The sequence below is a fragment of the Pectinophora gossypiella genome, chromosome 20 (genome assembly GCF_024362695.1).
Source record: "Pectinophora gossypiella chromosome 20, ilPecGoss1.1, whole genome shotgun sequence".
NCBI lineage: Eukaryota > Metazoa > Arthropoda > Insecta > Lepidoptera > Gelechiidae > Pectinophora > Pectinophora gossypiella.
The window spans coordinates 6,425,310-6,443,333 of record NC_065423.1 but is presented as its reverse complement, the minus strand read 5'-3'; the positions used below and the strand labels follow the sequence as shown (position 1 = coordinate 6,443,333).

The 18,024-nt window shown below is 34.9% G+C and overlaps 2 protein-coding genes and 1 long non-coding RNA gene across 3 annotated transcripts in view; 2 read left to right on the top strand and 1 right to left on the bottom strand.

The window, feature by feature from the left end:
- Positions 1 to 18,024, top strand: part of LOC126376000 (glucose dehydrogenase [FAD, quinone]-like) — a 142,887-nt gene that overhangs the window by 22,019 nt on the left and 102,844 nt on the right. The gene's annotated exons all lie outside the window — the stretch shown is intronic.
- On the bottom strand, positions 285 to 6,982 carry LOC126376092 (uncharacterized). The gene is made up of 3 exons (XR_007567684.1): positions 6,533 to 6,982; positions 717 to 756; positions 285 to 548 (listed from the first exon to the last, which is right to left on the bottom strand). It is a non-coding gene; the product is annotated as an uncharacterized LOC126376092 (long non-coding RNA).
- On the top strand, positions 11,990 to 17,117 carry LOC126375982 (uncharacterized). The gene is made up of 3 exons (XM_050023113.1): positions 11,990 to 16,150; positions 16,249 to 16,346; positions 16,436 to 17,117. Exon 1 carries the CDS (start codon positions 12,281 to 12,283, stop codon positions 14,942 to 14,944), a length of 2,664 nt encoding a protein of 887 aa, XP_049879070.1. The 5' UTR covers positions 11,990 to 12,280; the 3' UTR covers positions 14,945 to 16,150; positions 16,249 to 16,346; positions 16,436 to 17,117.

Genomic DNA, 18,024 nt, shown 5'->3' with positions numbered 1-18,024 from the left:
CCATACTCGTACCTACTAGATATAGCATTATACTTAAAAAAATACGGCATACAAGTATTCATAAGAGAACAGAAAGGGAAAGTAAAAGGTAGGTAGGTGGTGTACTGTATCTTTCGTGTAAAACTTGTAAGTATTGTATGTTGTGTGCAATAAAGTATATTTGTATTTGTAAAGGAAGGTTTAGTCAAGATTTATCTAAGTCGCTTACACAAATCTATAACATTCATTACATTCTTTATTGGGCGCAGTTCGTATCAACCTGGAGTGTTGGAGTAGGAGTAAATAAGAACAGGAGGTAAAATGAAATATAAATTAGATCGTAAATCTGTTCATTTTCATTAGCAAGTATTTATTTCACACGTTATTAATTATGTACATTATATTTACAATAAATACAAATTTATTAATTTCTAAACAGTGTCAATTTGCTTAGAAACTGTCTTTGTGACACCCTGACACATTGTTTTTTTTTCATTAAGTCGTTTGATCTTGAGGCGGGACTTGTTCAGCTTTTCTTTTAAATTTTTCATCTCGTCTTCTTGAACTGACTGAAATAAAGTTTAATAATAATGTTAAAATAGTATATGTACAAAATAATCTATAAAAATAAAAGTAAAATATATCTGATTTAAGTGCATTGTGCAGCTGGTTGAATTATACACTCTATATATGTATATCATGTTAAAAATATAAAAAAAGAAAATTATTTGATATACCTTTTCATGTAAATCCAGTCGACACTTTTGGATTTAATATCTGAAATCAAAGATAATAATAATTTACTTATATAAAACGTGTACAACTCATAATTGTTTAGACATAAAACAACTACAGACTTAGTATATACTAAGTTTATTAAGTACATAATAATATGTAGTTGAATGATAGATAGTATAAACGTGTTGTGATAACATGATACAAATATCTTATCTATCTATCCAGCAGTGAGATGATGCAGGCTAGGCTGAAATTTAAATTTAAACACCATTTCATCTGTCTGATCTATAATGTTCAATGTAGGAATAGCATCGTCTCGAAGACGCCTCCACTTTGAATTAGGAACACACATAAATGAATCCGCAGTAAAATGTTTCGAGCAAATACGGCTGTACTTATTTGGAATCCAATTTCGTCTATTAATGCGAATTATCCATTCTTTCTCTTTGTTATCGTCTACAGGAAATCTAAAAATTAAAAGTATCGATAATTTTAGTACATCACTATGGACAATCAACATAACCTCAAATCAATTCCGTATTCATCGATGAAACGTATAATATATTTATTTATTTATTTATTTATTTATTTATCTAATAATTACAACTATAAGTTACCATACAGGCATATGCCCAAGGCGGTAACTTAGACACATACATTAATATAAACTTAAATTATTATTTCAATATTTACAATATTATACTTATATACCTAGATACTAAACTTATCAAATATGTTACCTATTATCACATACAATTTTAATTATAGCCTCTGCGAACTTCGCCAATGAACAATTGAACAGGTCTATTTCCTTGGCAACCTCATTTAATATATTTAGAGCGGTGGTAACGGGATCTTGCCTCATTATATTAGTGCGACTCTTGGGTATATAAAAAATTTGGTTCCGCGGACCATGCCTCAACCGTAGATTTGGGACTTGCAGCCCGATAGCTTGTAGGATCGCAGGGTTATGCAGGACCCCTCGAAATACCTTAAAAATATACGTAGTTAATGCTACTTTCCTTCTAACCTCCAGCTTGTAATATCCTCCCATCCCAAGTAAGAAAAGGGTAGGATACATTAAAGGATAATACGGGAAGACTCCATATTGCCTAAAGTATATGTGCCTCAGAAATTTATTTTGGATCCTTTCTAGCATAAGATTATACTTTAATTCATGTGGATTCCACACTAATGAGCAACTCTCCATTTGACTCCTAACTAAGGCATTGTATAATGTTTTCAAAACCACAACATTTTTAAAATCTTTTGTCTGGCGCAAGATAAACCCTAAGTTTCTGTATGACCTTTTACATATTTTCGTAATATGATCTCGAAATGTAAGATCATGCGATATCTGTACCCCAAGGTCACGGACTGTCGTCACTCTCGGTAAATCCACTCCATCGATTTTATAATCATAAGAGACTTGATGCTGCGCGCGTGTGTAAGACATCAAACTACACTTTGAATTATTAAAAAGCAGTTTGTTGTTCTGACTCCATTGAACTACTCTATCTATATCTTTCTGTAGATGTTCGCAATCTTCAATGTTGTTGATCTCCAGAAATAATTTAAGATCGTCCGCAAATAACAAGCATCTTGATTTCTCTACCACGTTAGGTAAGTCATTAATCATAATGATAAACTCTAATGGGCCCAAATTACTTCCCTGACTTACCCCTGACGCTGTTTGATACATCTCCGAAGTATAACCACTAAAGTCTACATATTGCCTACGGTCTGAAAGATAGCTCGTGAAAAAGTTAAGCAAAGCTGTAGTAAATCCGGCCTTGGCTAATTTTGCCAATAGGATGTCGTTATCAACAATATCGAAGGCCTTCCGAAAATCAAAATAAGCCACGTCCACCTGTCCTCCAACCCTCGCGTCCATTGCTGGGGCGGTATACTGCATAAAGCACATTAGGTTTGAATGGGTTCCTCTTCCCGGACGAAATCCGTGTTGACAGTCGGATAGAAGCGGTTGAATTTGTGTGAATATATTTTTATACAAAATCGACTCAAACACTTTTGCAATCGTGGAAAGTACTGCAATGGGCCTATATCCCGACACGTCGGTACCAGGACCACCCTTTGGTACAGGAGTCACTCTAGTAACTTTCCACTGTTCAGGATATGTAGCGTTGCCTATGCATAGATTAAATATATGCAGTAATGGCTGAGCTAAAGCCTCCGAACAATCCTTTACTATGTAAGGCGGTATTCCATCTGGGCCGGCTGACCTCTTGGGCTTCAGTCGCTGCAGAGCCTCCTGTACTTGGCGAAGGTTTAGTCGCGGCACATGAACACGCTCCCCCGCCACCCCCGCCGCTGCCGCGGCCTCCGCCGCATCGAGTCGCGGGGGGTTGCTTTTATATACAGAACGGAAATACTCTGCGAACGCGTTTGCACACTCAGCTTCACTCAAACTCCTACCATTTTCCGTTATATGATCTTTCCTTCTCTTTGTTCTTATATTATTAACAAAGGCCCAAAAAGATTTAGGATCTTTAATAAGCTGGTTTCCAATTTTAGCCTTATAGTTATCATAAGAGCATTTTACCTTACGCTTGATTAATGCCCGGAGATAAGAAAACATATCATATTCGTACCTGGACCCGTTACATTTATATAACTTATGCCATTTCGCCTTGTCTTTTATATCCTTAATAATTTCAGCTGTATACCACTCGGGATAACAATACGTGTGATTATTTAATTTATTCTGTTTTTTAGGAGTGCAACTATCTATTATTTCATTTAACTTTAGGTAAAAACAATTTACTGCTTCTTGGGCGTTATTAACTTTGTACAAAAAATTCCAGTCTACTAAATTAAGTGAGTTGTATAGTTTATAAAAATCACATTTGTAAAAGTTCCATTTCTTCCTCCAATCCTGAGTACCTGAGTTACATTTAACCCTCGGAGAAGTCTTTTCCTTGTAAGGAACAGATCCAGCAATAGGAGAGCAAAGTATATTTAGTGGGGGGTGATGCGAGTCAATGGGAACTAAACAATCACATTCTTCATCAACATCTACTTCATAATTATCTAAATTTGACAGCACCACATCCAACGAGCGGTTATTGCGATTAGTTATCACATTGCACTGGCGAAACTCGCAGAGCGATACGAAACACTCATAATAGCATTGCACGTCCAAATGGGACGAATACAAATTAAGATCTCCAATTAATATAACATTTTGTTTACTGGAACAACATCTTTCTACTAGATTAAATAAACGCATATATTCGTTATAACTACTTCTGGGGGGGATATATGCCACACAACACGTAAATAGGCGTTTGTTACGTCTCAAAACATCCACACAAACCAGTTCAAATTGAGCGTCATCTAGGTTAGGCGTATTAAACAAAGGAAGAGGATGCAGCGTGAGGGCTGGAGCAGCGATTAACATCACTCCTCCAAGCTTGCGGCCATCTGCGCGGTCACACCGCACCACACTGTATCCCTTCTGTACCAGTTCACCATCATAAACTGATTCATTCAAACCACTCTCTGTAATTGCCCAAAGATCAGCAGAATAAGTAGAAATATTCTCATAAAAGACCGGTAACTTAGAGCGTAGTCCCCTGACATTCTGATAGTATATGTTAACATTACCCTTACGATTACTACTGTCACTCTTCTTAGGCTTAATCCCGAAAAAACTGGTTGTCCGTCTGTGTTGACACGTGGAACTTGTCTATCTTCGCGCTATAATTCTTAGGTAACAACTGTAATTTGTTTTTGTGGTTTATCAATATCATATCTAGTACTAAAGATCTGCTGGTATTCCATTTGTCAAGTCTTGAATTAGCAAAACAACTTAATTGTGTATAATGCAAGTTCTGGATATTTGAGCTTATTGTCTTTATAATTTCATTTAGTTTATCTACATTTAAATATTCATTGTTACAAATCTGACTAAATATAACATTTGTTTTTGATAGAAAATTCAGACTACTGTATAGAGCTGATTGAAATTTGATGACATTTTTATCGTATGAACCTGCCATTATAATAACATAATCATTTTCGTTAAACAGTACACACTTTGTATGAATGTCCGCTACAACTTCACTCAGGGGCGCATACGGTTTTAAAATTGATGCTACGCTATAGTTGCTGCCGGTAAGAGTTTCTAATATTTTACGCATATTTCGTCCAGATTCATCAGCCAAAAGCAATATGTTGTGCCGTGTAGAGTTAATTGGTGTCAATCTATGGTTTTGTTTCATGTGTCTCTCCTTCATATTATTACAATCAGTATTATTCGAATCTAAAAGCGGGGTTTTTCCGTCGTTAGAATCCATGTTTGTGGGATCGTTATCCCCAGGAGTAGAGATGTTGCCAATTGTGTGAACCCTGTTCATATGATCTTCATGAGTTGATTTTGATTGGCAATTATCAGAGAAGCCCTTCTTCTTGGCTTTATTGGATCGTTTCGACTTCAAAGGCGATCCTGAAGGAGATCTGCAAATATCTTTAATATGGCCAGTTTCAATAGACTTCTCGAATTCTGATACTTTTTTCTTTAAACCATAATTCTCTAAAAGTAATTCTTCTATTTGTTTATTTGCGTTATCTAATTTACTTTGCATACATGCCATTGCTTTTTTTATTTCTTTTAGTTCTCCACTTGTATTTATTTTTCTCTTTGAACGGTCTTGATTTAGTATACCTTCCTGTGACATTTTCTCCTCTTCTGATTCTTCTGACGACAAAGATTGGAAAGAGTTTTCTACGTCCACGTTTATTTTGAATTTGTTTCTCACCGTTATGTTCTCCTCTGTAGCTGCGACTGCCATTGTCATATTAGTACTTGATTCGCTTAACTCCTTCTGAAGCGATTCTCCTGGTACTATACCTGTTACATTCTGGCCTGTTTTCGATGATGGGGTTGAGGTTGTACATTTTACTACTCTCTTTGCATTTTTTCTTTCAACTTGTGCGGCTGGAGGTATGGGTGTACGCGTACTCTTTATGCAAGGAGTACATTTCCACGAACCTTTCTTTGCCGGCTCCATTAAATCAAATCTCTTGGAGCCAACATTGGCGCAGTCAGTATGAAAAATTTGTTTGCAAATATTACATGTAAGATGTAGTCTATCGGTGATCTGTTTTTTGCATTTATTACACGGTGGCGCCATCTTCTGTAGCCTTTTCATAAAGGTCGTTGCGCCCTCTTTCGAAAACTTTTAGAAACTATCTATCTAACTCGCGTACATCGTAGTAAACCACCTTTCTCAGAAGTTCCAGCTCACCTCCACAGATGTCGCTCTTTTTCTCAATATATTGACTACTCCCACCGATAGATGAAGTTACTATTCACTATATTAAAAAAAATCCGTTAAACGTTTTCATAAATTATTACAGTTTTATTATTAAATAACGAACGTGACACAGTTTCGTTACTCACTGTTCATGGTATTCCATTAAAAAAAACCGATGTGTATTCCACTCTATTTATTTTCACTGTAATCACCTCAAAATGGTCACCGGTTATTTTTCAAACATAAATTTAATTATTTCACTTAATTTTAAGATGTACGTTAAGATAACACTTGTACTCGTTATTTATAAGGTCTGTAATAACTCTTTAACACTTATACGTCTAAATTCCAATATTTACTATTTTTCAAAATAAAATAACACAGAGTCAATGTTTACGTGACGCCAACGCCACCTGATCTGACCTGATAATGGATATCTCAAATATTTTATGCTACAAATCTATTCAGCAAAACATATTACTTTCCTAAAATTGTTCAGCAGTTCACATTTCACTAGAAAATTACAAAAAACTTACCGATGAAACGACAGAAGTTGTTGGCTATTTTCTTTTCTTCCTGAATGTGAGCTGCAGCCCCATACCACACAAGACATAATGTCACACAGTCGAGACACTCAATTATTTGATATAAATAAAAGTTTCTTTCCATTTATTTGGAAAAATATTGTTAAATTATCACTTAAAACAATCTGAACACAAGACACTCGTAAACACAGTTGACGCGACCGTGTCAAATAGTTCGGTAAATATAAGTAAAATCTTCTTATGTATGTTACTATGTATTTGGCCGAGTTAAAATGAGTCCAATAGGTCCAAATGACATTTCATGTTGTGACAACCTCGGAAAAAATGAAGCAAAGAGCGAATCATTTGTCCTTTTCTCACTCATAGTTTGTGTCGTAAGCTAGAAGAGAGCCGGTTTATAGTTTCTGAATTCTTATTTTAGCCTTCCTTCTATGCTTTAGTTATTGTTCTGAGCCACCTACGACAGTAGTATGTTATTGGGCATTCTAGACCATCGAAGTGAAGGGATTCGCGAAAATGTTCTTGGGCATTCTAGACCATCTTCGTTCAGTCGGATCGCTCGAGCGCCAACGCGCTATCGCGCGCGCTCTCGCGGATCCCTTCACTTCGATGGTCTAGAATGCCCAAGAACATTTTCGCGAATCCCTTCACTTCGATGGTCTAGAAATACCCAATAACATCGATGGTTCTTAATATTACGATCAATCGGTTAGCAACTACAACACTCACCAGTATAGCTCGAGTCATCATGGGATTTCATATCACTGTATTTAATATCACAAGTATAATATCACTTAGAAAATTATTTTGGTCTGTCCGTGTTCGAATCAAGTTTTTTCCTGTAAGTCAAATTCATTAGCAGATTGCTTCATGTCTCTATACAATTTGCTGTCCTGTCATCCAATACCAGATTGGCTCAACGATCTCCAGAATTATGACATAAAGTGATAATATAATTTGAGACTCACAAAGTACCATACGAAAATATCAGAAATTCTATCCAGATTGGCGCGAGTCGTCATTGAATTCAAGAACAGCTTCGGTCCTGTCATTTAATACCAGATTGGCTCAACGATCTCTAGAATTATGACATAAAGTGATAATATAATTGAGACTCACAAAGTGCCATACGAAAATATCAGAAATTCTATCCAGATTGGCGCGAGTCGTCATTGAATTCAAGAACAGCTTCGGTCCTGTCATTTAATACCAGATTGGCTCAACGAACTCTAGAATTATGACATAAAGTGATAATATAATTGAGACTCACAAAGTGCCATACGAAAATATCAGAAATTCTATCCAGATTGGCGCGAGTCGTCATTGAATTCAGGAACAGCTTCGGTCCTGTCATTCAATACCAGATTGGCTCAACGATCTCTAGAATTATGATATACTTAAAGTGATAATATAATTTGAGACCCACAAAGTACCATACGAAAATATCAGAAATTCTATCCAGATTGGCGCGAGTCGTCATTGAATTCAAGAACAGCTTCGGTCCTGTCATTCAATACCAGATTGGCTCAACGATCTCTAGAATTATGATATAAAGTGACGATACAATGTGTGACCCAAAAATTACCACAAGGATGTCAGAAATTCTATCCAGATTGGCGCGAGTCGTCATTGAATTCAAGATCAGCTTCGAACCTGTCATTCAATACCAGATTGGCTCAACGATCTCTAGAATTAGACATAAAAGTGACGATACAATGTGTGACCCAAAAATTACCACATGGGTGTTAGAAATTCTATCCAGATTGGCGCGAGTCGTCATTAAATTCAAGAACCGCTTCGGTCCTGTCATTCAATGCCATATTGGCTCAACGATCTCTAGAATTAGACATAAAAATGACGATACAATGTGTGACCCAAAAATTACCACATGGGTGTTAGAAATTCTATCCAGATTGGCGCGAGTCGTCATTAAATTCAAGAACAGCTTCGATTCTGTCATTCAATGCCAGATTGGCTCAACGATCTCTAGAATTAGACATAAAAGTGACGATACAATGTGTGACCCAAAAATTACCACATGGGTGTCAGAAATTCTGTCCAAATTGGCGTGAGTCGTAATTAGATTCAAGGACAGCAAATTGTAATAACATAATGAATTTGACTTACATGATATAATTCCCATAGCGGAAGCTTTTTCCTAATAGTGTGATCAATTAATTTAACTATTTATAAAGAATCAAAATCACTCTCTAGCTCACTTGTCATGCCCGGTCAAGGCAAAAATCTATACTGAATTACATTACACATTACACAGATTGTGCCTCGTATGCATTGAGGATTGTGGGCTATACTATACCATATATTATATCAATCAGGTATCCTCTGACTCGTGGGAAACTTTTTAATAAACAACTAGTTTCAGTTACTGACTTCGCTTGATAAATTATTTTTATTGCAGGGTACAGGTTTACCTACAATACATTATGAAGAAGGTGAACAAGTTTTCACTTTTGATTCATCATGCAGAATCAATGCTTTGCGTTTACTCAAATATTGTTATGTTTTTGTTCAACTGTAATGATGATGGTGATTATAACGTTCGACTTATTGTTCGATTCAAAGCAGGTTGAAATAAGGTTAATATTATTTAAAATATCAGTATTGAAACGTTGCACTCCTTGTTCATTACAACTTAGGTACCTACCTAATGTACAACTAGATCGTGATTATATAATCATCACAACCAGTATGCAGGTATATTCATGATATTCCTCTTCGTAAGATTATCGTTTATATTCAATGTACATAATTTAGTCAGAAAAAAATGTATGTAGAGAATCGAACTTGTAACATATACCTACATTGAACATCAAACTCTTAACCACTGAGCCATCGTCGTACTGCGTCATCGGAAATAGGTGTAAGTTTACGTCTGTGTAATAAATACCTAATTAATATGAATATGCGGTGTATCATTTTACAAAGTGTTGCGACTAACTCGTTTGTTCGTGAGAATAGCAACTAAGCATTTTAGCGATGACTACGCGTCCAAAATGCAAAAATTTGAAATATGCAATGCATAATCCGTTATTGTCTTGCATTTAAGGTTTTATTTTGCATAATTCAGTTTTGCACGGATTTGTATTGTTTTTCTATAAAATAGGAAAAATCATTAAACTTTACTCATTCCTTTGATCGATTCCCAATTGTCCACAATTGTGGTATCCTCATCCGTGTTATTTTCATCTTCAGTGCTTTTCTTCAAGAAAGTTTGTTAAAATGTTAGTAAGTATTTACATTTACTTTTAGTTTATGTATTATGTTGGAGTTTTTTACATAATAAATTTACACAACATTTTAAATACCATGTACCTAACCGATTTCTTAATTTTCAGGTCTAACTACGAATATTCATCCGGTTCGGACTCCCAACTGCCGCTGGCGCCTACGTCTGCGCTAAAAGTGTTGAAAAAGAAGCCTGCGAGCAAGAGGAAGCCGGCGGAGTCGACCCCAACGCCTACTAGGTAAGATTAATAATATGATTATCTTTAATCTTGTGTGCTTTTGAGAGAAGTTAATAGTGAGACAGTCGTGCCCATCAGTGGAACATTAAATAGGTACTTTAATATCTATCACTTTACTTTTATTTTATTCGAGATAATTTTACGCTATTTGCAAATACAACTTACATATCCCCTATCTCTACCCTTTTGACATACATGCATAATTATATGTTATGTTATGTATCTTGATTAATAGTAACAAAAGTAATATAAAAATAATGTAATGGGTATAATGAGCGTTCTAATTGGAAATCGTAGCGCACGGCGGTAACACTTGCATCGTTTCAATATAAACATTATTGTTACAGTTCTAAAAAGAAGTCGCGTTCGAGCGCCAACGACGAGGCAGGCGCGACCGCAACGTATTCATCGAGGTATGTAACAAAACCTAATTTTCTACATATTTTGTCTACATTATTAATTTTATAAATAGGAAAGATTTGATTGTCAAATTGTATATTTGGATGGAATGGACTCCGAAACTTACTGGATCGATTTGAAAAATTCTTTCACCATTAGAATCTTACATTATTTCTGATGAACATAGGCTACTCGTATACCTATGTATTTTGTTCACCCGAGCACCCGTGCGACGCCGGGGCGGACAGCTGGTTCAATAATTGTGTAGATATCTTTATTACACTCCATAATTCATTATACACATTACGAACAATATCATTATGATGAACATAGTTCAAAATAAGGTGACGGAGACGTTTGTGCAGCTATTCCTTTGTTCCTTTAAACCTATATAAATTATTACTTATTCGTATTTTTCGGTTTCCAGTACTGGCCCTGGAGGACTCTTCGGGTTTGAGACGGGAGCAACTTCGGGGACGTCGAAGTCTGCAGTGCTGCAGACTTATTTGACCAGCCGCGTCCCCAACGGTCGAGTGCGCCGGGAGCTCGTCAACCAGTCTGGCGAGTACTATATAGAGTTCCGGGTGTATAACACCGAGAAAGCTGTTGCCTCTAAACCAGATCAGCGGTGGAAAGAGGCTGAAGTTACTCTTAAAGTAAAGTTAGATCGGGGGACTCCGCAGTGGGAGAAAATGCAATCGTTTATGCAGCGGATTCATAATTTATTTGAAGATTGTGAGCCCGTCTTCATAAGCGAATAGTAATAAGTACAGCTACTACTCAGGTACTTATTACAACCTTTTCTCTCACTGCTGCTGTTCATTGATATAACTTCACTTTAAGATACTTAGTAGTTTTTTTCCACTGAATTTTCAACCAAATACCTATGAAATTATAATTGTAAATCATACATTCATTGTGTATATTGCAATTTTATGTCGTTAGCGTATGAAAGGCGAGGCATTTTCTTTGTATATTTAAAGTATACTTATCAAAAATGGTGTTTTGTACAGTTTGTAAAGTCTCTGTAGATCGTGTTCATTGGATGGGGCATTTACGAAGCACTAACCATAAAAATAAAAATATTTCTCCTTTTAGCGACGGGATTGAATTAATTGAGTCCGCATTTCGCAACCGAATAGCTTCATACAGAATATTATCACCAGATTTGGATGGTCATAATTCTTTAGATCGGTTTCTTGATGATATAAAAAATAAAATCAAAACATTAATTGATTTGTCTCTCAAGGAAAATGACTGTATAAAACTCAATTTTGAACATTTTGCTGTTTTTCTTTTAGTAAAAAATGATTCTCAGGAAATAAAGTCTTTTGGAACTAAAAATTATACTCTCTATAAAAATTATGACTTTGATAGTTTAATGAACAAAGTGAAAATTAGTTTGATGAGAAAAAAATGTGAATTTCAAGAACGTGATAGTGGTTGGACCTTCTTACATAATTCCCATTTAGAATTGAATATTAATAAATATCAACCATTAAGAGGGTCAGGTCACATTGATTTGCCTGCACCAATCAAAGCCAGAAAAGCGTGTGTAAACATAAAAAACGAAGACAGTTTTTGCTTTTTGTGGTCAGTTACAGCTGCTTTATACCCAGTTAAATCTCATCCTGATAGAGTATCGTCATATCCTAATTTCAAAGACGTTTTAAATGTAGAGGATATATCGTTTCCAGTTACTTTTTCAGACATAGCTAAATTTGAAATTAACAACCCTCAAATATGTATTTTTGTTTACGGTTTAAAAGATAATAATACAGTTATCGGCCCTCTTTACAAATCTGAACCATTAAATAAAAAAGTAATTCATCTACTGTACCTACAGGAAGGTAATATGTCACATTACTGTTTAATCAAGGATTTACCGCGACTAGTTAGAAGTCAAATTTCTAAACATCATGGTAAGTTGTATTTTTGCGAACATTGTTTGTTATTTTTCAACTCGACCGATCAGTTAAGTTCTCATAGTTGTGGAGGTGTAGCTACTAAATTACCCCCAAAAGGGTCATTTATAGAGTTCAAAAATTATAACAGAAAACAAAATGTTCCTTTTGTTGTTTATGCAGATTTTGAGTCAATGCTCGTACCCTACGAGACTTGTGAAAATGATCCTATCAAGTCAAGCACAATGACTCATCAGCAGCACGTGCCCGTAGCTTTTGCTTATCATCTTGTTTGTACTGTAGATGAACGATATAATCACATTACATCGTACCGAGGACAAGATTGTGTTGACAAATTTGTTGATTCAATTTGCAACGATGCAAAAAGGATAAGCGCAGTATTAAGTAATAGTGTACCTATGGTTTTTACAGAAAGTGATGCGTTAAACTTTGAAAATGCCGAAACTTGTCACATATGCGAGCGTTTATTGGTTATGGATAAAGTTAGAGACCATTGTCACATAACTGGTAAATACCGCGGTGCGGCTCACAGTCAATGTAATTTGAACTTTCAAGTGCCCAAATTCTTACCTGTTTTCTTTCATAATCTTTCAGGTTATGACTGTCATCTTTTTATTAAGGAGCTTGCTAAAGTTCCTGGACCCATCAAGGTCATACCTAAAACCAAAGAAAATTATATTTCTTTCACGAAATTTGTGTCTATATCCGATACCGATAGCTTTCAGATACGATTTGTAGATTCCTTTAAGTTTTTGGGAACTAGCTTAGAAAAACTAACCCCGACTTTAAAAAACGATGAATTTAGATACTTAAAATCTTACTATCCCGATGAAAAACACTTTAATTTGCTTACTCGAAAGGGCGTATACCCTTACGATTATATGTGTAACTGGGAACGATATAAAGAAAAGTGTTTGCCTCCCAAAGACTGTTTTTACAATTCTCTTACCAATGAACCGATCTCAGATGAGGATTATGAGCACGCTCAATCAGTGTGGTTAAAATTTTCATTAACCAATATGGGTGAATATACTGATTTGTACTTGATAACAGATGTACTTTTGTTGACAGATATCTATGAAAATTTCCGACTTACATGTAAACAATATTACCAACTCGATCCTGCATTCTATCTTACGGCTCCGAGTCTATCATTTGATGCAATGCTCCTTAAAACAGGCGTTCGTTTAGAACTTGTAACTGATTTAGAAATTTACCGTATGATACAGCAAGGTATACGCGGTGGCGTTTGCATGTGTTCTAAACGACATGTTAAAGCAAATCATAAATATCTGGAAACATTTGATCCATCTCACCCAAGTTCATATATTGTTTACTTTGACTGTAACAATTTATATGGATACAGTATGTGCCAAACATTACCACATTCAAACTTCAGATTTGTGAACGATTCTGAATTAAAAACTTTAGAGTCGAATATTTTAAATATTATGGATGACTCTGAAAATGGTTTTATTCTTGAGGTGGACTTATCGTACCCTTCACATTTACATGATGAACATAATGATTTTCCATTTTGTCCTGAAAAAATTATTTCACCCAGAGGAAAATCGAAAAAATTAATACCTAATTTGTATGATAAATACAATTATGTTATTCATTACGTACATCTAAAAAAATGCTTAGAACATGGCTTGGTGTTGAAAAAGATTCATAGAGCTATAACATTTAATCAAAGTAACTTTTTAAAAAAATACATAGATCTCAACACCCAACTTCGCCAGAAAGCACAGTCTACTTTTGAACAAGATTTTTTTAAATTATTAAACAACAGCATATTTGGAAAAACTTTGGAGAACACAGAACAACGAGTAGATGTACGATTGGTTAATAAGTGGTCAGACAAAAATAATCTAACTAAAAAATGTACTGGCGCAGAGACCTTAATAGCAAGTCCCAATTTCCATAGTGCTTCAATATTCTCTGAGAATTTGGTAGCTATACAGATGAAACATTCACAGATTGTGCTTGACAAACCAATTTATATTGGTTTTGCTGTACTTGAACTCTCAAAAAGTCATATGTACGATTTCCATTACTCAAAAATAAAACCATTTTATGGAAACCGCATTAAGTTGTGCTATACCGATACTGATAGCTTCGTATATAATGTGCATACAGATGACATTTACCAAGATTTGAAGACTAACTTCTTAAAATATTTTGACACAAGCAATTACAACCCAAAAAATGAATTTGGTTTACCTATTGTTAATAAAAAGATTCCTGGTTTATTCAAGGACGAAATGGGTGGACAAATAATTAGAGAGTTTGTAGGATTAAGGTCAAAGCTTTACTGTATTAAAACCTTAAACAAAACAATAAAAAAGGCGAAGGGTACCAAAAAAAATGTAATTAATGGTTTGAGCGTATCAGACTATAAACATGTGTTATACAATGGTGATGTTGTTTACAAAAAAAATGTTCTATTTAAATCAATTAAACATGAAATTTTCACTCAAAAAGTAAATAAAATAGCTCTTTCTAGCAACGATGATAAGCGATTGTTAGAATCTGATAAAGTGACTACCCTTGCTTGGGGTCATAAATCAATTTTTGGCTGTACTGCTTAAGGTGATTCTTTCAAGGTCAATTGTTCTTCGCAGTGGGAGGAATTGTAGTCGTTTATGTAGCAGATTCATAATCTATTCGAAGATTGCAAGCTCGTTTTTAAGAGAGAAAAGTAAAAATACCTATGTAACAATTACCCCTGAAAGAATCATCCTTAGAACTCTTTGTTTGTAAATACTTAGGTTAGTATACTTTATGTTGTAAGTAGGTACCTATAAACATAAAAATATAATATAAGATGATGACGATTGTTATATAAAAAGTTAGCAGCAGTGGAGAAAATAAATAAGAATATGATATACATAATAGTTTCATTTATTCATACCTACCAAATCACCAGACAGGTAACTTAGACCTTCGTCACACTTGATGGAAATTAAGTCGTGGATCTTCCGCAACGGAACGCCGATACAAATATTTGTATAAAAATTACAAATAGCAGGCACACACAGGCAGGTTATTTACCGCAACGGAAGTTCGGCGTCGGAATTTCCGCCAAGTGTGGCGAAGGTCTTACTGTTTCAACGAGTACCGACATGTTGGATACCTAAGTATACTATATTGTCTTGCACAATCATTGAAATTAATCACCGTAGATTCAAAATTTATAGGATAAAAAGTAGCCTTTGCGTTAATGCGGTAGCTATGTGATATATCTAGCTACCAAATTTCATCCGTTCAGCTCTTTAGGGGTTTCGCATTTATAACATTAGTGTGATGAAATAAGTACTTAGATAAATACTTCCTTTAATTATAATCGCTAGTCTCCATTTTTCATGTTTAAACTTGTTAACGTGAAATACAACGCGACAATGAAAACCTAAGCGATTTTGAGTGTGCACGTGCGGTAACATGAGAAGGCGCATATGTGCGGGGCAACGCGGCGACCGCGACGTTGCATCATAATTTATTTCATTTCTATTTCGCTTCTCGTTAGTGCAACACCTTCGAAAATGTCCGCGTCCATGCCGAAAATGAGTTTTCTCGCTATAGTGGGGGATGAAGTCCCAAAATTTACAGTATCAATACAAATTCATCGTCTTCGCCGAGATGGAGATAAGATCAAAGAAAAAACTCTTGTGAGAAGTATATACGGCGCGCATGATAAAGAAGATCGAGTGCTGGCATCCGCGCTGTACTCATGTTACCTGATGTCAAAGGAGCTGGGTGAACAAGTTGAAACTTGTAGCTTAAATAAGTATGAACAGGTAATATTCGTTTATTGTGTTATTGTGTGCATAAACTACCTATTACTTTATTTTATATGTGTTGAGGGGTATAGTCTAATCTGTCATTGTATTTTCAGTTACTCGTGGAGAAAGACGTAGACACCGTTGACGGTTAAAAATCATCATCATAATTTCGAAGGTGTAGCACTAAAAGCGGTGCCTGCTAAGTACTTTGGTAAGTACTGTGGTTTATTTTATAAATAAAATCAAATGTTTGTATTTTATTTTATACATAAATTAATGTGATACGTTTTATTGTTTCAGAACATGTCGAATAATTTAACAAACGTTAACGAAGATGATTTATTCTACCCTTACGCGCAAGATCCGCTTGCTGACTTCGATGAAAGGTATCCTGTTCAAGCGACTACCACAAAATCGACGGCGCCTCATGATAACAAGAGTCAAAAGCTGAAAAGTGATAAGAAGAAGAAGAGGAAGATAATTAAATCTAAAGTTAAATGCGGAAAATGGAAGCAGTCATCTTCATTTGTGCAAAATCGGAACGCGGAGAAAGCCACCAAGTTAATTAAAATCAGCATAGTGGATTTAGGTGCTTCAAATACAAGTGAAAATCAAGAAAAAAGTGATGTTTTAGTGAAAGCCCAATATATGGTAAAAGATAGTTATGATGATATATTGGGACAGACTGAAAAATTAATTAACAATATTTCAAAGACATTGTGTAATTACAGTACTTGTATTTATATGTAACATGCGATTATTTCATAAATATGTTGGAATCGCATTTTCGTGTATTCACAACACAGTAAATTCCATCGCAAATAAAGTCTCTGACTAATGTCAGAGTACTACAAGCTATGGAAACATTTAATGTATATAGTAGAAATAGTTAATATGGTAACTGTTATTTCAAAATATATTTTTTTATCTATTGTACTTTAAACAGTTTTATGAACTTAATAAATAAAATGTGTTTTTCAAATTTCGTTGTTTTACTAGAAAACCGTTAAATGAAACAAAATCATAAATCAATATTTTACTTTTTATTTAAATAAATCAAATAAGTACATATTATTTTCGAAATACCATTTTTTTACACATACCACACTTTTTATAGCACACTTTTTTGAATGATTTACACATGTCATAGAATTATTTTTATCATAGATATCACACAGTTTCATAAAATTAGGACATCCTTTAGAACCAATATCTATTACCGTGCACGTAGGACACAATTCATTAATCCATTTCACTTTTTCTAAGCCCTTAGTAATTATTTTTCTGTTATTCAAATATGGTACAATTATACGTTTAAATTCACGGTAGTCAATGAAACCTTCACTCCAGTAAATCCCATGATTTGCCTCTAGCCATCGTACTTGTTTTTTTTCTTGTTTTGTTAAATAATTAAAAGGATTAGGGGGTTTAACTAAAAACATTACTGTATATTCAGCATATGCTATAGCCAATTCCTTCACAATAAAATCGTTCTTAACTTTAAACCCCAAAAGATCGACGATCACAATGTCGTTCATGATAGTTTTTTTACTATATTACTCAAAGGCTTGTATTCAATGATACTATCGTTTAATATGAGGCAATAAGCAGATGTTCCGTCAGGTATAATTTCGTCACTTTCTATCTCAACCCGAACGTCCACGGATCCTGTTTTTAGATTGTCGACTTGGCGTGAGCAGTCAATGACGAAGAGAGGAGCTATCTCTTTAAACTCTTTAGCACTTAGCAAAGGATCTGCTCGCCGTCCGTAATAAGACTGTTGGAATCTCACATATTGTTCATATAATAAAGCAATTTTATAACCGGCAAAATCAACATTTATATTTTCGTACGGAAAGTAAGTAGAATTGAGGTAGACTTTAGCGTCA

Excerpts from the sequence above, each read along its gene's own strand:
- LOC126375982 (XM_050023113.1), top strand. The coding sequence starts at position 12,281 with ATGTCACATTACTGTTTAATCAAGGATTTACCGCGACTAGTTAGAAGT.